Here is a 21,342-nt window from a genome sequence, read left to right as displayed (position 1 = left end):
GAAGGATAATGGATGGATGGATGAAGATTAATGGATGGATGGATGAAGATTAATGGATGGATGGAAGGATAGTGGATAGGTAGATACATCATATACTAGACACTGGAGAAACAGTGAAGAAATCACCCTCAGAAGGGACAGTTGGGCTGGACTCTGAAGGGTAAGCCAGAGTTTCCCTGCCTGAATGCCTGAAGACTGACCGGAGGGGTGGTGAGGCTGGAACCTCAGGAAACCTATGGGAGGCCACAGTTTGCACCGCAAGTCACATGAGGAGCACAGCACCGATGTGGATCAAGGCAGGCTCTGCAGAATCCCGGTGCAGAAAGGTGGGCTGGAATCTCTGAGAGAGAAGGGCAGCCTTGCCTCCTGACGCCCGGGGGGAAGACCTGCCTTCCCGATTCTCCGCACTGCTCCGTTCATTTCTGTCACAGCACCAAGGCCAGTTGCAAGAATCCTACTCTCTGATCGGTCCCCTGGCTTCCTGTTGTCCCTGCTGAGGTCACACGTGCCAGCTCTGAGCACAGAGCCAGCCGCGGAGTCCCCAGGAAGACCTCGCTGGGTGAAGGTGCGCGAAACGGGACCCACGGGCTGGCCGCTTTCTCCAGCACCCCTCCCAGGCGCCTCCCCCCGCTCATGCCCCGAGGCCCGAGGCCCCGGCTGGACATGGGGGTTACTCACCCAGAGGTAGCCCTGTGGGAGGGAGGTGCTGATGGCCGAGAAGCCCAGCAGAGGACAGCTGACGGGACTGTGGACCAGGGCCCCGAGCTGCAGAGACAGACGGCACACAGGGGTGAGTGAGCATCGCGGTGCCGGGGATGCTGACGTCTGACAGCACCCGCTGGGTCTGCACGTCCATCAGGGGCTGCTACACCTGCCAGTTCCTGCGTCCCCTTCAGGCCCCCAGCCAGGCCCCTGTGGGCAGGGCCAGTGAGAGGCAGGTTCCTCCCAGGCAGCCCCCAGGCATTCACAGGTGACCTCCGCCCTCCTGGAACCTTCTGCAGCCTGAATGAAACTCTGGGCCAGCAGACGGATTTCCAACCTGGGCTTTGTTGAAAACCACGGACGTGCACCGCTCATATTTCATACATGGGGAAGACGAGGTCCACAGAAAACAAGCAACTGCCCAAGGCCATGGAGGTGGCATGCACCCTTGGCCTTCTCACACACACCCCCCCCCCCGAGAAGCATGACGGAGGGGGTCCCAGGTCAACAGAGCCCCTCCTCAGCCGACCCCGCCAGGACCGGAGGGCCGGTCCGCAGTCTGGGGCTCCGTCCGCGCGGCGCTGTCACCGAGGACCACCGGCTGCTTACTCCTCAGCATCAGAGCCCCAGCCCCATGCCAGTGGCCCTCGGGCCTCTTCCTGAACTAAATCTGCCGTCCACGTTTCTGGCCAGGATGGCAGTGTGAGAGGAGGGCCTGGCCCTTTCAGGGGCCTTGCTGGAAACTCCAGCCAGAATAAGGAGGAAGCTGGCTGGGGAGCGCGGGGGTGCCCGGGGAGGACGCGGCCACGGCGGGGCCTTTGAGCAGGCAGGTGCTGCCCTCTGCTGGTGCCCGTGGCCTGCTCGTCCAGGGCCCTCTGGGATGATCTAACGATGAACTCTCCAAGGGCCACAGGAGACCCAAAGGGGTCACCTCCCGCAGCCCCCTTGCTGAGAGGCTGGCAAACGTGAACTCGGAGGGCAGCGGGACGTGACTGGCTGAGGGTCACACAGGAGGGAATGGCGGAGTCAGGGACGGAATCTAGCTGTGAATCCCAGCCCGGTGCTCTTTTCGGTTAAAACGCTACCCGAAAGCCGGGCCGCTGGAGGCCGTGGCCCCCTGGGGGACAGCGTGTACCGGGCCGGGAGCTCACACCCGGTCTCCCGGGCACCCTCAGGCCCTGCGCCCATCACCTTGTCTCTTGGGGGCCCACAGCCCGCCGAGTGCCTGGCCCTTCCTGCTCCTCTCCTCTTGGATTGGTGGAGCGGGGTGGGGGGGGGACCGCAGCCTGGCCCGAGTGTTTCCATGGCAACCCCAGCGGGCCAGCCGTCAGCCAGTCAGCAGAGACCGGGCCTGAGATGGGGGCGAAGACTCAAAGGCTCCTTGAACGGCCGGGCTCTGGGTGCAGCCAGTGGGCGCCAGTCCCAGCTCAGCTGCTACCAGCATGCGCACTTGGTCACTCAGGCGTGTCCGACTCTTTGCGACCCCATGGACTGCACCCCGCCAGGCTCCTCTGTCCACGGGGATTCTCCGGGCAAGAATACTAGGGTGGGTTGCCATGTCCTCCTCCAGGGGATCTTCTTGACCCAGAGATCCAGCCCACGTCTCTTAAGTTTCCTGCACTGGCAGGCGGGTTCTTCACCCCTAGAGCCCCCTGGGATGAGGTACCAGCTAGGTGACCCCACAGACCAGCTCCTCATGGTCATGGGGACCCTGGCAACTCGGCAGGACCCTGACTGAGATGGTGGACATAACGCCCTTGGCAGGGGCTGGGCCCCCAGCAGCAGCCACTGGTCAGGAGGACTTCTGCTGGGACACGTTAGCACTTCACGGGAGTAACTCCATCAGCCAACAGCACCGTGGGGGAGGGGCAACGGAGGCCCAGACTTCGGGGACAACGGTGACTCTGGCTGGTGGAGGGTGGCGGCCAGCACTGAGGCCACTTGCCTGGTGCGCTTGAGGCCCAAGCAAGCCTGCCTCCGCAGCTCTGGGCTGCAGCCCTCGGCCCCCCGGGACACCTGTGTATGACAGCTGCCTGGAGCGGACAACAGCCCGCCCACGCCCCGAGCCCGAGCCCCTGGCAGGCCTGTCATGGAACTTCAGCCTGCAGGGGGAAGTGGGTTTGCCCTGAGCCTTCCCCTTGCCCCCCCCCACCCCCCCGTCACCCTCCAGGGACGGGCCTACAGCTCAGATGGAGCCCAAGTCCAAGAAGGACCTCCACCACCTCAGCAACCAGGCCATCAGAAAACCCCCAAACCATGACACCAGTGGGGCTGAGGGTGCTTTCAGCCCAAGGGCTTCACATGGGGAGGAGCCCCGGCGACAGGAGGCGACAGGAGGCGGGTAACTCCCCGCTCGGGGTTGGGAGGCGTTCTTTCAGGGAGGCCCTGGGGCAGTGGCCCGTCTGGGACGCCTCCACCCCGGGCGTGACCTGTCAGGGCAGGCCTGTGTCCGGCATTCCCCAGAGGTCCAGCGCCCGGGGGGAGACGGGATGATGCGCTCCGTACCGGAAGTCGTTCTCCAGGGGATCTTCTCGGGTCAGGAGAGCTGCAGGCGGGTGGACCGGAATCCGCCCACAGGCTGTGCCCCTGGGGCAAGAGCCGGCAGGACCCCCGCAGGCAGCCCTTACTAATGGGGTCAGGACTGGAGGCCTACAGAGGCCGGCGATGTCTGAGGGGGAACTGCGCTGGCCGTGTGCCGGCCAAGGCCGGGCGAGAGACGGGTGAGGAGGAGCAGATCAGGCAGGGGTCAGGGCACTCTCCTTCCCAGGGCCATGAGCAAGTGATGGCCCCTGGATCTCCATCTCAGGGTGGCTGGGGATCACGGAGTCCATCCCCGGGAGCAGCCCAGGGCGGAACCTGGCACAGACATGTCCCAAAAGGACCTGACCCTTGTGGCCAACACTCCGGTCAGCTCAGTTCAGTCGCTCAGTCATGTCCAACTCTTTGCCACCCACCCCATGGACTGCAACACGCCAGGCCTCCCTGTCCATCACCAGCTCTCAGAGTTTACTCAAACTCATGTCCATCGAGTCAGTGATGCCATCCAACCATCTCATTCTCTGTCATCCCCTTCTCTTCCTGCCTTCAATCTTTCCCAGCATCAGGGCCTTTTCCAGTGAGTCAGTTCTTCACATCAGGTGGCCAAAGTATTGGAACTTCAGCTTCAGCCCCTCCAATGAATATTCAGGGTTGGTTTCCTTTAGGATGGACTGGTTGGATCTCCTTGCAGTCCAAGGGACTCTTAAGAGTCTTCTCCAACACCACAGTTCAATAGCATCAATTCTTCAGTATTCAGCTTTCTTTACAGTCCAAGTCTCACACCCAAACATGATGCGTGGTTGTCAAGACTAAAGAACTTAAGGTAACGTCGCGGTCGTTTTTGATTGTTATTAGTATCACCACTACATGACTGAGCGACTCGGCACAGCACAGCACTGTGGCCACTGTCCCCAGCATGGGCCAGGAGCCAGGCTCACTGTGAGGAGCCTGATTCACTGAGCCCCTGAATCAGGCCACGGCGCAGGGCCCAGCACCCCACTGAGCCCAGCCTTCAGGACCAAAGCCAAAGACCCGGCAAGTCCTTCGTCTCCTTCACCCCGGCCCCAGCCTCTCACCAGCTCAGCCAGGCCGAGCCCAGAGCACTGCCCAGACCTGTCCCCAAGGCCCCCCTGCCCACTGCCTCCACCCGGGCCAGGGCCGGGGGGAGGAGAGCGGGATGCTCACCCCGGGGGCACCCCTTCAAGGGGGGGTGCAATACTCAGACATCAAGAAAAGGTTTCAACATAATTTCTTACAATAAAAGTTTAGCACACACACACACACACACAAAATCAAAGGTGAAAAATTACTAAGAGCTGAAATAAAGACAGGACCGGATGCTGCCTTTCCCTAATCCTGGCTCTTTATTCACTAAAAAAAAAGAGGCAGGCAAGCCAGGCCCACAGTGGGCCAGTCTGACTTTTTTGTTTAAAGTGAAGTTGTTCGGTCGTGTCTGACTCTTTGCGACCCCATGGACAGTAGCCTGCCCCAGGCTCCTCCGTCCATGGGATTTTCTAGGCAAGAGTACTGGAGTGGGTTGCCATTTCCCTCTCCAGGGAATCTTCCCAACCCAGGGATCGAACCCAGGTCTCCCGCATTGCAGGCAGACGCTTTACCGTCTGAGCCACAGTAGCAAAGACTCACTTTAAAGTAAAACACTTAAATCTTCTTTAAGCATTGCAGTAAAACATCACTTACTCTGACGATCAGTGCCTCGCTCACCTCTCCACGGCCACCCTGGTATCCGTTCACCCTGGCCTCCCTCCACCTGCACCAAGCCCTGCCCCGTCTCAGCGGGACCCTGCCCCGGCCCCGAGCTCTGCGAGGGTCCCAGCCTCCCGTCCTGGCCCCTCCAGGTCCGCAGTTCCCTCCCGCACACCGGCCGGAAGCGTCAGATGACCCTTCCAAGAGGCAAACCAGGTCCCGCTGGGCCCCTGCTTGGAGCCACGCTTGGCTTTTCCTTGCTCCGAGGATGAAATCCAAACCCGATGCGGCATGCAAGGCCAGCTGAACCAGCTCACCCACCGTCGGGTCTCAGAGCCCAGCCTTCCCTGCCGGCTCCCGGAGCCACGGCCATGCCAGCAGCCCTGATCGCAGGCTTCTGTGTCGGTTTGTTTGATTCAAATATCCTCCCCCTGGGCCCTCCCGTGGTTGGATCCTCCTCACCATTAGGGGCTCAGTCTATACGCCACCTCCTCTGAGAGGCCCTCTCTGACCCCCTAACTACGTGGCCCCAGGTCTGCATTCACTGTCTCCGATTTGTTCTCTTTATAGCACGCAGCACTCTTTTCTCTTTGCCCTTGTTTGCTGAGGAGGTGGGTGGGAGGTGGTGGTAACTGCCTGCCTCTCTCGTCTAGACTGAGAGCTGCAAGGAGGCAGGAACCTTGCGTGTTTAGGTCGCCACCATATTCCCAGAGTGGGCACAAGGCCGGGCACACAGTACGTCCTCAAAAAAATTACATGCAGAACAGATGAACACACGAATGAACGAACTGGCGTCCCAAGGGTACGTTCCTTCAGCTGTTCAGAGCCCGGATCCACAGTCCAGTTTGTCTCTTGGGGGTTAATCCGGTGCCAAGGTCCCAGGTTTGCTCGCCCCTGCCCGGAGCTCAGACAACCTCACTTCCTCGAGAGGAGGATGGACGAGCACTTCTCCAGGCGGACGGCTGAGCTCAGCCGGGGTCCCGGGCATGGACGCACTGGAGCTGAGCATCCCTGGGCTTACAGCCGGAGTGCAGGCGTCAGGGAGCCAGATTCCTATTCCTCCTCTCATACTCACTGGCCATGACATTTAAAAAAAATCATGTCACCTGAGCCTTGACCTGCGAAGGAGACCTAGAGACATCTACTCGTGGGTTCTTATAAATAATAAAACAAGCGAGTGATGGCAAAGCACTGAGGGGGTGACGGCGGTGGAGCCAAAGCCGGCTGCATCGGCAACATCGTAAGAGGGAAAACCATTCCAGTCTGTCCGCTGAGCGGGCGTCACGCCATCAGCTGACAGATCGCCGCTGTCTGTTAGCTCAGAACGACGGAACTGTCGGCTCCCTGACCCACAGAGGTCGCCTGCCCCCTTCTCTGGGGGGAATGCCGACCTGAGACCAACCCCGCGGGCCTGACGTGGAGAAGCTGGGGCCGGCGGCCGGGCCTCCCCTGCCCTGGGCGCCCCGGGGCGCACTTACCTGCAGGCTGAGGCCCCTGGAGGAGAAGGCGGGGACGCAGCAGGCCAGGATCGGGCACCAGAATGGGGCTCGGCTCTGCTTGTCTTCATCCGGACACAGCCAGCCGGGCTGGTTCTCCTCCCCTGCGCGAGAGGAAGGGGCGGGGAGGGCCCGTTAGAGATGGGGATGAAGTGGTCCATGGCGGGCCCCGAGCCCACGCCCACGTGCTGACCCTGCCGGCTGGACGCTCACTGCTGCCCCTACAGCCTGCCCAGCTGGTTCTCCTCCCCTGCGCGAGAGGAAGGGGTCAGGGAGGGCCCATTAAGAGATGGGGCGGGGACGAAGTGGTCCACAGGGCCTGGGAGCTCACACCCACGTGCTGACCCTGCGGGCTGGACGCACACCGCTGCCCCTACAGCCCGCCCTCCCCGCGGCAGCCAGCGCCATCCTGCTGAGCCTCTGCCAGCCCTCATGGTTCCCCCGTTCCGCCGGGTCCTGGTCCACTTGGAATAAAGTCCAGACTCTTCCCGGAAGAACTGCGAGGACCCTCGTTCCCTGTCAGCCTCACCCCCGGCAGCAAGTCCCACTGGGCTAGGCTTTCCTTGGCGGCTGAAACGGGATGAGCCCGCAGGAGGGCATCACTCTGCCCTCTGCCCTTTTCCCTCTGCCCTCCGCCCTCTGAAGGGCGGGCTCCGCTCCTCACTGAGGCTGAGGCTGAGGCTGAGCCCCCGCCCTCTCAGAAAGGCCTCAACTGACCATCGCCCCATTCCCCCACCTCCATCGCTTTCTGTCCCGGCCCTGCGGGTGTGAACAACGGCCCTGACCACAATTTCTGGCTCTTCTATTAATAGGCCTGCGTCTTTTTCCCTCTGTGTTCACGTGTGCACAGGCACACAGGTACACGTGTGTGTACGCGGGAATGCACGCGCACGTGTGATCCACGGCCTCATGTGTCCACCGGCCTCCCCCCACGCCCGTTTCCCCGTGAAGGCTGAAGCTTCCCACACCTCCTCCTCCGCCCCACTCCACCCTTCACACGGCACTGCACACAGCGGGCTCTCATGCCCTCGTGTGGCATGAACGAAGCACCTTCCCCGAGCCCCATTTTCTGAATTAGTCAAATCAGAACGATGGCCTCCAAGAGCAGCCACCTCCCCAAGCCCTGCTCGCACAGAGCAGGCACTGCAGAAATATGGCCAACTGGGAAAGGCATGAAGCTTTGTTTTCACAAGATGAATAAATCCCAGAGACCGTCTGCACGGCCTGTAGCTGACAGTTCTGTATTACGTGCTGTGGGCTTCCCAGGTGGCGCTAGTGGTAAAGAACCCCCCTGTCAATGCAGGAGACGTCAACGACGCGAATTCAACCCCTGGGTGGGGAAGATCCCCCAGAGGAGGGCATGGCAGCCCACTCCAGTATTCTCGCCTGGAGAATCCCATGGACAGAGGAGCCTGGCGGTTACAGTCCACGGGGTTTCAGAGAGTCGGACGCGGCTGGAGCACCTGAGCACGCAGTGTGCGCTTTAACATTTGCTAAGAGGACAGGCCTCAGGCCAAGTGTTCTTATCACACACACACAAGTAACTGATAAGGCAGAGGGCGGGAGGGAAGTTTGCAGAGGACGCACTTACTTAGGGCGTAGACTGTGGCGACGGAGTCCACGAGGCATGCTTACCTCCGAACTCACCCAGCTGTAGGCATGAAATATGCCCGGCTCTTTGTGTATCAATCAGACCGCAGTAAAGGGGCTTTAAGACGGCCATTTCCACTAGAGAAAGGTGACGTCCGCGTGCAAGTCACAACACGAGCTGGAACCGGGAGCAGGGGCCGAGGCTCTTTGAGAAGACGAGGATGTTCACAAAAGCGGGGATTCACGAACAACTAGCCCCGACTCCGGCAGAGGCTACGGCGCCTGCCCACTCCCTTGAGCAGCGGAGTCTCTGGGGCAAAGAGCTCCCTCCCTGAGCGGGCCAGGGGCACCCCCAGCGCCAGGCCCTCCGCCCCACCGGGCCCTGGTTCCCGCCGCTGGGGAGGAGAGGCTGCCAAGGAAAGGACAACCTGAGCCGAGGACGCGCACTTCTGCAGCGGAACGGCCGTGCGCACCGCACTTCACGGTTTCCAGTGCTCTGTCCCACGCGCCCTCCCCCAGCCGGCAGGCGAGCTCAGAGTCCCTGTCCCCATCTACACGGGGGACGGAGGGCGGGGAGCCAAAGACAGGCCCCAGGAGCCCAGGAGCCAGCCCCCGGAGGCAGCCTGCAAGGCAGGTGCGCGCTGAGACAGCCCACCCGCCCGGGGACGCCTCTCACGCTGGGGCTGCCCGCCACCCTTGGCCAAAGCCCCGGGCGGTGAGTAGGACGGCGAGGCCGCAGAGTCTGGCCCTCACAGTCACGCAGACCCTGGCCTCCGCAGGCAGGGGCTCAGGAGAGCCGTCCGAGCCCACCTGCCAGCCTGGGGCTCCGTGGGTGGACGCGTCTGCTCCCCCATCACCGCGTCACCCCGAGCTCTGTCCTCCCCTCCCCTCCACGCACTCCCAGCCCATCGAGTCCCAGCAATTTATCCTGTCTCTTCCTTTAATGATCTGACCTTCTCCTTCCAGATGGTGCCTTCCCGGCCTGCGACTGGGAATGTTAACAGAAAATGGGGCTGTTGTTCCCCATCTGCCGCTGCCTTTATTCCCATCACAAAACCGGGGCGGCTGAGACTGAATCAGAAGGCTGCCTCCTTGGAGGCTGAAAGCCCGCTTGGGGTAAGTGACATTAAGAACTGGCACCAACGGCAGAGCCGCTATTTCCAGCTGACATTAAGTAGGGGCTTATTTAGCATCGGCTGTGTCCGCCAGCACCCACCCAACTCTGGGGTCCCCGCCCGCGCCCACACCCCCAAGCCTTTGGGACCGCCTGCCGGCCGCAGGAGGCTGACTGCCAGCAGGGCCCTGCATGGCTCAGAGGCGCACACGTCACCTCTCTGAGCCTGTGGCCTCATCTGGAAAATGGGGGAAATAACTCCAGCCGTTGAGAGTTGTGAGCACCGGGAAGACCACACACGAACATCCAGACACTCAAGAAACAGAACCCAGGCCCTCCCTGCTGGCCCAGTGGCGAAGAGGCCACCTCGCGAGGCGGGGCACGGAGGTTTGAAGCGCGGTCAGAGAGCTGGGATCCCACACCCCGCAGGGCAGCGAGGCCCACCCACCGCAACCCCTGGCCTCCATGCGCCGCAACTAGAGAGAGGCCTGCCCGCGGCAACGAAGCGGCCGGCCTCGGCCCAGACCCAACACAGCCCAAGAAATAAACAATTCTTTAAAGCGTGTCTTTACAAAAAGAAATAGAACCCAGTACGATCACCGTCCTCATGGTGAAGAGGATGCCGACTACTGTGCTTGAGGTTGGACCACCCCCCACCCGGGCCGAGCCCTCCACCTTGCGGGCCCTGCCCAGCGTCTCCAGCCCCGCCTGCCTCCCACTCCCCGCGCTCAGCCCCAGCCCTGCACCCTGGCCCCCACGGCGGCCCCAGCAGACAGCCCAGCCTGCCCTGCTCTACGCCCTAAACCCAAGGCCCCTGTCACACCTGCCCAGACCACGAAGATGCTGCAGACCGCGGCCATGGGCATACCCGCACGCGTCTTGTCCGACACTTCGCCCCTGCAGAGACGCTGGGGTCCAGGGAGGCCAGGCGGTGGCCACGGTCACCCGGCTGGGGTAAACCCGAGGGGCTCCCAGGCCAGCACCCTCGGCCCTCCTGCAGAGCAGACCCGCTGCTTCCAGCTGAGCGCTTGGGCAGGTCCTGGCACCGCCCTCTGACGGCTGAGGGTTAATGAAGACCCAGCGAGGACCTGTTTCTCTGATCGCGGGGCTGGCCTGGGGTGTGCCTGGCCCAGGTCCTCCGGGGTGGGAACAAGGAAGGCCGTGTCGGGAGAGGCTCCGGGGCCCCTGGGCCACGGATGCGGCACTTAGAGCCACAGGGCTGGGGGACAGGGAGGGAGGCCGGAAGCCCCAACCTGTCCTCTCCCCAGCCCCACCTCCGGGGCCTCCTCTCGACAAACCTTTTCCCGAGCCTTAGAGAACAGAGATTAACTGGCAGGGGGCAGGGGGAGGGCGTCCTGGCCCCTCTGCGCTAAATGTGACCCCAGGCCGGCCCGGCCACTCCCCTGGGAGACGCAGACACCCCTTTCCTGGGAGCTGCCCCTTCCAGGCACCATCTCCCCTACGCTCAGCTGACACCCTGGGAACATCCCCATTTTCTGATGGAGAATCCCAGGCATGCAGGGGTGAAGGCGTCTGTCCAAGATCATGGAGCTGGCACGCCGCAGAGCTGGGAACTGAACCCACAGACTCTGGCTCCGCGTCACGTGGTACTCAGACCCCGCGATGCACAAGAAGAGGCCCCGGGGACTCAGGCCGAGCTAAGGGAGACAGCCCACCTTCCTCAGGCCGCAGCACACAGTGGTGGCCACACGGGGGTGTCAGGGGGTCCCGAGACCCCCCCAGGACCCCTGGCCTTCGGGAGGGTAGGACTGACTCCCCATCCCAGTTCCCAGGGCCCCTGCCCAGCCCTCAGCTCTCAGCCTTTGTGGATTATGATCTCGGCAGACTGGATTCAGGAAGAGAGGAAGATACAGGGGGAAAAATTAAAGGAATAACGTCCTTTGTGAATAAACGCTTTAACATGTTCTATTTCTAACAGGCTCATATTATTCCCACCCCCCTCCCGCACCAGGCACTGCAGATAAAAAAACAAACTGGCCAAATAAAAGAACCAAATTATTCAAGCCCCAGGGGAACCCTGGCATTCAAATAAGATTTCAAATGACTCTCTTTCCATTAAAACTTCTGCTGCAGTGAAACTGGGTGGAGATAAGGCGGCTGAGCGTCCTCACAGGCCGCGGAGAAGGGAGCCGCTCACATCAGTGAGCTCCTCTCCGGCCGATGCCGGGGCCCTCTGGCAAAGCAGCTGAGCTTCAGACAGGAGATGCGCACAGGTCCACACGGGGCTCAGGCCCTGGACGCCTCCCCCAGGGGCAGGGGGAGCGGAGCACGCGGCCCACACCCAGCAGGGAGGCCACCGCGGCCGGAATCCCCGCCACCCTCCGCCAGGGCCGGGGCAGCCTCGGCTTAAACCCCCTCTTCCACCGTCCATAGGCCTCCTGCTCATAGGAACATCCCGCGGAGGCCCATGCGGGTCAGCACCAGACCCTGGAGGGCCCGATCCCGGCTCCTCCAAGCCCAGGCCCCCTCTCTATTCCCTCCCCCGTCTCCCCACACACCCTCAACGCCCCCTCTGCCCCTCTGCGCCCCCCACGCACCCTCCGCGCCCCCCACGCGCCCTCCACGCCCCCTCCGTGCAGCAGCCAGATGAGCCACTGAATCGGAAATCAGGTCGCACCGCCCTCAGGCTCTCAGCGCAGCAACCAAGCTCCCATGCTTCCAGACACGAACTCCGTACACCTCACCCTGGCTTTCCGGTAAACCCGCTGCCCACTTCTGCCGGCCTCCCCTCACACCCGGCTGTGAACCAGCTCTGGCCACCTCAGGACCTTCGCACTTGCCGCATGGCCTGGCTCACTGGACCGAGACCTCCGCCCCGCTCCAGACGTCACCTCCACAGGGCCCACCCTGACCAGTCCAGACCCCAGGCTGCGTGCGGGTCACACGTCGGCTTCACCAGCCTGGCGGCTCCAGGCCCTCCCTGTGGACTTGCTCCTCCTGTGAAGCTCTGCCTGCCCCTGTAAACTGCAACTTCCGTGAGAACAGTGAACCTCTGTTTATTCATTGTTCCCGTCCCCTGCGCCTAAAATCACTACATTGTTGTCACTCGGTCGCTCAGTCGCGTCCAACTCTCTGCGACCCCGTGGATGGCAGCACGCCAGGCCTCCCTGTCCATCACCAACTCCCGGAGCTCGCCCAAACTCATGTCCGTCGAGTGCGTGATGCCAACCATCTCATCCTCTCAAATAACTGTAGAGACTCAATACCTTTTTTAATTGATGAAAGCCATTGACAAAGGTCCCGACCCCTTTCCAGAAACGTTTTTAAAATCTATTGGAGATATATATCGAATACTTATCTCGAAAAAGATCACACCAGAAACAGAAACAAAATAAAATAGAATAAAATAGAACAAAATCTCCAAAATCACTGCTATTGACTAGAATCGGCATATGGAAATTCTAGCATGTCACAGACAATAATGGTTTTGATGGACAACAAACCAGGCCTTTTGTCAATTCAAAAAAAGCACAAATAAAGTGCTTATAGCTTAACAAATGTGTTTTGGCAGACAGAAGCTCACCAACTTGAGGAAGTATGAACAAGAATTAAGAGTGGGCTCTAAAGCCGACCGCCCAGGTTCTGAACCCTTCCTGCTGCGTGAGCTCCGACAGGTCACTGCACCTCTCTGGGCCACAGAATCTCAACCGTACAGAGGGATTCACAATAGACTGGCCTCTTGGTGTTACTAAGAACGTGAAATGAAAGAGAGATGTGTAAAATGCTTAGAAAAAGGCTTGCCACACAGGAAACACTTTATAAATAGAAATGTCCATTATTTCATAGGGGATGTATAGGAGAAAAGACCCTGGTGGCTCAGACAGTGAAGAATCTGCCTGCAATGCGGGAGGCCTCGGTTCGATCCCTGGGTTGGGAAGATCCCCTGGAGGAGGGCATGGCAACCCACTCCAGTGTTCTGGCCTGGAGAATGCCGTGGACAGATGAGCCTAGAGGACTGCAGTCAGCGGGGTCACAAAGCGTCGGACACGACTGAGCGACGAAGCACCGCAGCGGAGAAAAGAATCATAAAGAGGCCTCTGGTTGAGAATCAGTTTAGTCTAACCTGCATCATTCTTTTTACAACAGTTTTATCAAGACATAATTCCGCTACCATAAAATCCACCCCTTAAACAAAGAGCACACATCACTGGTCTCTGGTATGGTCGCTCAGTTGGGCCCCATCACCACTCTCTAGTTTGAGAACGTTTTCATCACTCTCACCAAAAAAAACCCCTTAGTGGTGACTCTCCAGTCTCCCCTCTTCCAGACCCCAGGCAACCACCAATTAACTTTCCATCAACTCCCGCCGTTCTACAGATAGGGAAACTGAGGCTCCGAGAGGGGAAGTGACATGTCCAAGGTCACTAAGCCCAGTACACCATCTCCCTTCACCCAGAAGCCCCCCTGGCCCCCGAGACTGAATGCCCCCCTCGTACCCAAACATACACACACCCCAAACCTCCCCTGTCCACCCCTGACCCTAGGGCTTTACTCACGGAGTCCGATCTTGGCCAAGTGCAACCTGTTGACCCAGGAGATCTTGCTCAGAGGGTTGGGGGTGATGAAGACCACCATGAAGCTGATGGGGCGGCCGGACCTTCAGTGAGACAGTAGGGTATGAGTACTGGAACGGGGCTCCCCGGGGAGGCCCCCAGCCCCTCTCCCGCCCCCACCAGCCCTGGAGACAGATCGTGGTCTGTACACAGCATCGAAACACAGCCAGAGAGGCTGGTGGCCTGGCAAAGCCTCCGTCCCTTGGGGAAAGAGTTCCTCCACCCACCACGGCCGCAGGGACAGGTAGGTCCCCAGAGCGACAAGGCCACGGCCTCCCAGCCCGGCCCAGGGGCCCAGCAAGGCCACAGGGGTCTGGGCCTCGGCAGGCTGCAATGCAAGCGGCCCCCCAGGCCCGACTGGTCAGCGCCCACAGGCCTTGCCAGCCGCCTGCACACGCCTGGCCCAGAGCCTGTGACTCGGGCCTGTTCCTGGCCCCTGACGCAGGGCAGCTGCTCGGTAAACGTCCACTGAACGATACATGAATGAATGAAGGAGGGAGTGAACGGAGGTGCGTGCAGGCTTGGGGGGCCAGGTCCCTGCTGTCCCTGTCACCTCGCCTCGGAGCGGCAGGGCGCCGTCACTGTTTCTGAGCTCACCTCGCCCCTGTGGTCCACCCCAGCCAGGAGAGGTGGGCGGGCCTGGGGTCCCGAGCGCTCTGTGGGGCGTGGGGAGGAGGACGTGCGGGGTTTGAGGGACAGGGCGGCTCAGCAGGGCGCCAGGAGCCAGCGGGAGGGCCGCTCGCAGGTTCGGGGCCCCCACCCGGGGCTTCAATCCCCGGGCCCTGCAGCCACGGAGCCTGTAAGACTCCCCGCCTAACCCCGCCACACACGCGCGCGTGCACTCAGTCATGTCTGAGTCTTTGTGCAACTGACCCAGCGGGTCACAAACTGGGCTCTGACTGCTCACCGCCCGGCCTAGGCCTGGGAGTGGGGATCCTGAGGACCCGGCCCCGCCCGTACGTCTGCGCCCCGCCTCCCCACCTGCAGAGTGGGAACCACACGGCTCGCCCTCCATCTCTGCGTCAAGTCCACAAACACCAGCCGTGGGTCTGCGGAGCACCAGCTCCCGTGCGGGCATCTGGGGAGGCTGGGTGCACCTCATCCCAGGGGACGGCATGGTCGACCGACCGCTGGCAAAGTGTCCGAGCAGCCTGACAGAGGACGGGCTCCCCCGGGTACAAACGGGTCCTTTGTTCATTCATTCGTTCACACACTGGACCACGGGCACCTGCTCTGTGCAAACGCCGCGCCAGGCCCAGCCCACGCCCAGCCCCTCCTAGCCAGGAGCAGGACGGACGACGCCCCTCCCAGGCCCCTCCTCTCACTTGTCGGGCTTCCCAGGGAGCAGGAGCCGCAGGCGGCACTTGTTGGCTGAATGGATCTCTTCCTCCTTCACCCGCAGGAGCCGCTGCAGGGCCAGGCACCAGTCCTGGGCCACCGTCATGTTGAGGTTCTAGGGCGCAGGGAGGCAAGGATGTCAGCACAAAGCCCGCTGTCCCCGAGAGCCGCCCTCGAGTGCAGTCGGGGCCCGCGAGGGAGCGGAGCGGGGGTCCCCACACTCCGCCATTCCCCGGGCGCCCGGCCGTGGTTCCAACCGCCCCCCAGCACCCCTCCTTTGAAAGGGACACCCCCTCCCAGCCTGGGATAGGCTTGGGAAGGCGCTGCAGGACAAACCAGACTCTTTACAGAGCACAACAAAACGATGCCCACAGCTGGGCCCTGCTCAACCGGAACCAAAGCTTCCGCCCGAGCCACAGACCGCAGGCCGGGCTCCCAGTAGCGACGGGGCATCTCCCGGCACTGCTGGGGGGCCGAGGCCAGGGCGTACCCGGCACCGAGAGAGGGCAGCGGCCCGTGCCCCCGGCCCAGGCCGGCGCCGGGTACCTGATAGGTGCCGTGCAGCGTGCTGACGAGGAGGGTGATCTGCTCCACCACGGCCAGGTCCTTCTGCAGGTCCTGAAGCTCCTGGAAGAGGCGCGGCGGCCCGAGGTACACCTTATCTGGGCAGAGAGAGACCCTCTGGGTGGGGAAGGCACCAACAGGAACCCCAGCAGGCACTCACGGCAGCAGCGAGGGGCTGCCAGGCCTCCCGGAGGCTCAGCGGCTGGGAGTCCGCAGGACACCTGGGGGGATCCACGGTCTGGGGGGATCCCACGAGCCGCAGGATAACCGAGCCGGTGCGCCATAAGTACGGAGCCAATGCTCCAGAGCCTGCGCTCCGCGAAAGAAACTGCTGCAGTGAGCCGGCACACCACAGCCAGAGAGGAGCCCAGCTCAGGACGGGAGAGAAAGCCCATGGGGGCAGCAAAGCCATAAATAAAACAAACACATCTTTAAAAAAGAAGAGCTGTCGCCCTGGGGATGTGGCACTAGACATATAGAAGGAAATGTTACCAGGCTCTCATCTACTAGCAGGGACAATCCAGTCGGGGGAAAGTCTAGCACCTGGGGCCTGGGCCACACTCAGCCTATGCAGAGGGTCACAGGAGACCAGAAGACTGAGAACCAGCTGCGCCAGGAGGCACCGCCTTAAAGGAAAGCAGCCGTGCCAAGGGACCCGTGAACAGCAAGCTGCTCACAGATGCTCTAAGAGCCCGCTCTACGGCAGGCTGGATTGTACGTGCTGGAGAGAAAGCGGCACGTGAGGCAGACAAGGTCCCTGCTCTCGTGGAGCGGTCGGGGTGGCATGCCTGCTAGGTCGCTTCAGTCGAGTCCGACTCTTTGCGACCCCATGGACTGTAGCCTGCCAGGCTCCTCTGTCCACGGGATTCCCCAGGCAAGGACACTGGAGTGGGCTGCCATGCCCTCCTCCAGGGGGTCTTCCTGCCCCAGGGATGGAACCTGTGTCTTCCGTCTCCCGCACTGGAGATGGAACCGCCTGGGAAGCCCAGTGGGGTGGGGGGGAGCCAGTTAAGAAGACTGTGGGAGGCACTAGGGAGGAAGGTATCAGGGTGACGGGACAGAGACGGGATGGGGTGGCAGCACCCAGATCTCTGGGGATGACACAGCCGCAGCATCGGGGACCGGGGGGAGGGCAGCGAGAAACAGCAGGAGTGCCCAGCAGGGTTGGACGGGGAGGCTCTAGACACGAGGCCAGGGAAGCCAGCGGTGTTCTCCACCCCGCGGTTACCCACGCTGAGCTCTCACGGAGCCCCGGGGCAGCGTGGTGGCACTTAACCCGGATTTTCATCCAGATGATCATCTAACAAACAGGGGCACACCCTCAGTCACCTGGATAAAATGACTGTAAAGCCACATCCTGGGCTTCCCTGGCGCTCCGGGGATTAAGAATCTGTGCTTCCACTGCAGGGGGCCTGGCTTCTATCCCTGGTCGGGGACTAAGGTCCCACGTACCTCGTGGTGTGTTCAGAAAAAAAGGAAGGAAGAAATCCATGCCCTGCTGCCAGCGTGAGGGCTTCCTGACTGTGCAGCCACGTGGACTTTGGTGCCACATGCTGGCCAGCAGGCAATGAACATGGAGCAAGGTGGGCGTGGGCGGTAAGAGATAGGCTCCCACTGAACGAAGGGCAGAGACGGGCTCTGCAGTGACCCCAGCGGGACGAGCTGGAGGGCAACAGGGACCACACGAGGCACCTCAGGGTGACAGGCGCAGACAGCTCGAAAGAACCCGGCCCGTGAGACAATCACACGCAGGCCGAGAGCGACATCATTCCAGCAAAACAACCTCATCCATCACGTTCCACTAATGCTGCTAACTCGCATTTTATTGTTTTGTAGCTTCATTTCTATTCCGCTTGTGATTCTGTTTAGATGTTATGGTTGTTCAAGGGATATAAGCGTAAGAAGTTTATTAATATTATACCTAGTCTTAGATCTGCACATATTTGAATAACAATATAATAAAACCCCATCCAAGGCCAACTGGGGCTCAGCAAGGATTTCTTCTCTCCTCTTTGAAGGGGACTGGCACCCTAGCCCTCTACTTTGAGAAATGCGGTCACAGATAAGGCAGTGGTTGGAGGAGGGGGCCCAGAGCAGAAGTCCGAGTGGTCCCGGGAAAGTGGAGCAGAACCTGGTCTGGAGGTGCCTCGGAAAGGGGCAGGCGGGCTGGGAGCCCCTCCCGGGGGCTCCCAGGGAAAGCAGGACAGCCCCCTGGGGAGGCTGAAGTGGGTACGGCCCCCCGAGGGCAAGAGTGTGCGGCGAGCCCCTGCCTCAGGGGCACCCCCAGGGTTAGGGCAGGACAGGGCTGGTGGGGAGGCTGAGGGCACGGGCACTCCTGTCGCCCTAGTCGCCTCCTCTGTTCACTCGGCAAACGTGTGCTAACACCCACCACACGCCCGGGCGCAGGGCCACAGTCACACCAGGGGCCGAGACAAGACGGCAACCAAAGCATCACCGTGAAGATGAAAACACAGCCGGGCCCTGAGAGCACAGAACCGGCAGCCGGCCGGCCCGAAGGAGGCGGGAAGGCTTCTCGAGGAGGGGTCACCTGAGCCAAGATGAGTAGCGGCAGCGAGACAGGACCGGAGAGCAGAGAACACGCAGAAAGGGGCAGAGGCCAGGAGGCCCTGGGGCAGGAGGGCACTCAGGCCCCGGGAACAGAGGCCCGAGCGGGAGCGGGAGCGGGAGCGGGAGCGGGAGCGGGCGGGTGGGCCCCCGGGAAAGGCATGCGGGCCTCAGCGAGGACGCCGGGCTTCAGCCCAGGGCAGCGGGAAGCCACCGGCGCGTTTCAGGTGCGGGTGACACGCGGCTCTGGCGTGCCCGGGAGGGAGGCGGGCAGGACGGGGGGCAGCCAGGAGGTCCTGCAGCAGCAGGAGACGGAGGAAGCGGGCGGACGGGGGAGCCGGTCACCCCCAGTTCTCACTGTCCCTGTCATCGGACAGAGTCTGAGGGGACAGTCAGGGTGGGGAAGGAGGATCCAGGCAGATCAAGGCCACCCTGAGCCTGAGCGCTGGGGGTTTGGGGACAGGCCACCCGGGCCCCTCACAGAACAGACGGGCAAACTGCGGTCCCACAGGGGGGCAGGCGATGGCCAGGCAGGCCCTAGAGGTCATGCTTTCGGATCCAAGGTCACTGCGTGTGCACGCCTGTGTGTGCATGTGTGTGCATGCGCGCGAGCGTGTACAGGGCTGGGGTGGGCGGGGTGGTGGGGTGGAGGGGTGACTGCGGGGGGTTGCATTTGCACACTCAGGTAGGGACACGGGTGCGTGTGTGTGCACAGCTACAAACAGCAGGAAAAGTCTCCAGGCCAAGAGCCCGCGGGCGGCCCAGGCGGGGGTTCGGGCACTCACTCTGGGCCTGGCCCGCGGCCGAGGCCTTCTTGGCGCCGGCATGCTGGATGAGCACGTTGTCCTTGTCGTAGGAGCCGCCCTCCTGGCCCACCTCCACCACCTGCACCTGCGGCAGCGCTGTGTTCCACTTCACCACGTACTTGGGCCCCAGGGGCACCAGGCTGCTGATCTCCAGCTGGCCCCTGCCGGGGACAGAGGACACGGCCCTGGAGAGCCTGCCGCGCCAGCCCCAGGGTCAGCCCAGAGTCGCTCCCCTGCACGTCCGTTCAGCCAGGCACCTGGCAGCCGAGCATAGCCCTGGGGCCCAGCCGAGCAGGTGGAGCGGGCAGCCGGGCGAGGCACAAGCGTCGGCACCCAGGCCAGCCCCAGAGGCGCACGCCCACCCCGAGCCTCGAGCCCCTACCTGTGGTTGGCAGGCCTGAGGAAAAAGACAAGAAGGGTCGTTATTGTTGCTGAGCGATTTCTGCAGGCGCTGAGACCCCCTGCGGGGCGGCCGCCGAGCTGGGCCACGTGAGGGCGGAGGGGGACCACATGGGGGGCTTCTCCCCAGGTTGGACACTAGCCTTCCTTCACTCCCTATTCCCACCACAGCCCTGCTAGGAAGCCTGCCTTATTTCAGAAAAGGATACTGAGGTTCAGACAGGTCATATGACTCACCCCAAGCTACCCAAAATGATCCCCCAAAAGTGGGCCACCAACACCCTCATCAGCTTCCCTGGTGGCTCAGACGGTAAAGAATCTCCTGCAATGCAAGAGATCCTGGTTGGATCCCTGGGTGGGGAAGATCCTGTGGAGAAGGGCATGGCTACCCACTCCAGCATCCTTGCCTGGAGAATCCCATGGACAGAGGAGCCTGGGGGGCTACAGTCCACGGGGTCACAAAGAGTCGGACACAACAGAGCAACTAACGCTTTCACTTTTCACATCACACGTTCACACCCTGGAGGCTCCAAGCAACAGGAGGGCAGGGCGGGTGTCGGTCAGATCCCTGGCACCGGCACGGAGCCAGGATGCAGAGAGGACTTAATCACAGAGCTCGGGGCACCCCTGGCAGTCCAGTGGTTGAGACTCTATGCTCTCAATGCAGGGGGCTCAGGTTCAATCCTCGATCAGGGAAGTAAGATTCCTCATGGCACACGGTGCAGTCAAAAAAAAAAAACTGCAGTGTTTACATGAGAGGGTGACTGACTGAGTGCATAAGGGGCGAGTCGTCAGCAGAGCCGCACTGACTCGGGTCAGGGGCTGCCTGGCCTGAGGCCCCGATTAGGGCCGGGTTCCCCCAGACCTGTGAACGGGCACCAAGTGAGGGTCCAGTAAACACTGAAGGACAATCAGACGGACAGATGAGGGCGCAGAGGCTGAGCATGTGGGAGAGCCAGGCAGGGATCCCCCCTGACTGTGGGTGACTCTCCTCATGGGTCTGGGGTGCTGTTGCCAGCTGTTGCCTCTGGAGCTTTGAAAGTGCTGCCAAACAGTGAGGAATGAGGTTCTCCCCCACTGGCAGGCCTAAGAATCTTGCTGGAAAGGTCCCGCTGGCCTTCACGGTGTCAAGAGTCACGATCCCCGACGCCCAGAGGACCGAGCAGCAGATGGGGGTGACCCGGGTCAGCTGGGAAGCCCCGTAAAGGGCTCACACAGCCCAGACACAGGCCCATGTGGTCCCAGGCAGTGTGGGCCCAGAATGTGGGATCTTCCATTTTCAAGAGAAGTTGGATGTCTCAATCTTTCTGTGAATTCCCCAGAGGAGCAGACATAAGATTTCCGGAGGGCTACTGCAACCCTCAGGCCACGAGTCTGCAGACTCAGGCCTCAGGCATGGCCCTCGTCCCACTGTAAGGCTCCAACTCCAATCCCAACTCCAGCCAGGCTCGGCGGGCTGGCCCCAGGCATTTCTGCAACCTCTGACCCAGAACCAGGAAACCAGGCTCTGGCAGGGAGTGGGGGAGAAAGGCAAAGCCTTGTGCTAAAAACCCTGCGATCTGGCTGGAGGAAAACCTACTTGACTTAAAGTGGCCGGGACTTGGGGGACTTCCCTCGCGGTCCAGTAGCTAAGACTCCTGGCTCCCAACCCAGGGGGCACAGGTTTGATTCCTGGTCTGGGAACTAAGACCCCACATGCCGTGTGGCGCAGCCAAAAATAATGATGATGATGACGACGCTACAGCGGGGATTTGGGATCTGGGCTGGACACAGGGAAGACCCTCTTGGATTTCAAAGTGGTCAAAACTCGGGATGCTGCCCCATTCTGAGGGCAGAGCTCCAGAAGAGTCCACCCTGAGCCGTGGCCAGCCGTGGGCCTCAGTGACCTCTGCAGGTGCTTCCTAGCTCTGGGAACCGGATTCCAGCAGGCAAAGAGGGGTGAAGAGGAAGTC

The 21,342-nt window shown here is 61.6% G+C and overlaps 1 protein-coding gene across 16 annotated transcripts in view; it reads right to left on the bottom strand.

The window, feature by feature from the left end:
* Positions 1-21,342, bottom strand: part of ARHGEF10L (Rho guanine nucleotide exchange factor 10 like) — a 153,619-nt gene that overhangs the window by 39,382 nt on the left and 92,895 nt on the right. For 12 of the 16 annotated variants that reach the window (XM_065929912.1, XM_065929911.1, XM_065929916.1 and 9 more), the window contains 7 exons: positions 19,374-19,388; positions 18,971-19,152; positions 15,603-15,718; positions 15,044-15,171; positions 13,662-13,762; positions 6,423-6,544; positions 679-765 (listed from right to left, as the gene is read on the bottom strand). In XM_065929912.1, coding sequence (XP_065785984.1) covers positions 679-765; positions 6,423-6,544; positions 13,662-13,762; positions 15,044-15,171; positions 15,603-15,718; positions 18,971-19,152; positions 19,374-19,388 — 751 coding nt within the window. The remainder of the gene's footprint in view (positions 1-678; positions 766-6,422; positions 6,545-13,661; positions 13,763-15,043; positions 15,172-15,602; positions 15,719-18,970; positions 19,153-19,373; positions 19,389-21,342) is intronic. The other 4 variants (XM_065929918.1, XM_065929919.1, XM_065929922.1 and 1 more) reach the window with 1 other exon arrangement.

This window comes from Muntiacus reevesi, chromosome 3 (genome assembly GCF_963930625.1).
Source record: "Muntiacus reevesi chromosome 3, mMunRee1.1, whole genome shotgun sequence".
NCBI lineage: Eukaryota > Metazoa > Chordata > Mammalia > Artiodactyla > Cervidae > Muntiacus > Muntiacus reevesi.
Note: the sequence above shows the minus strand (reverse complement) of the source record. Positions and strands in the feature narration are given on the sequence as shown.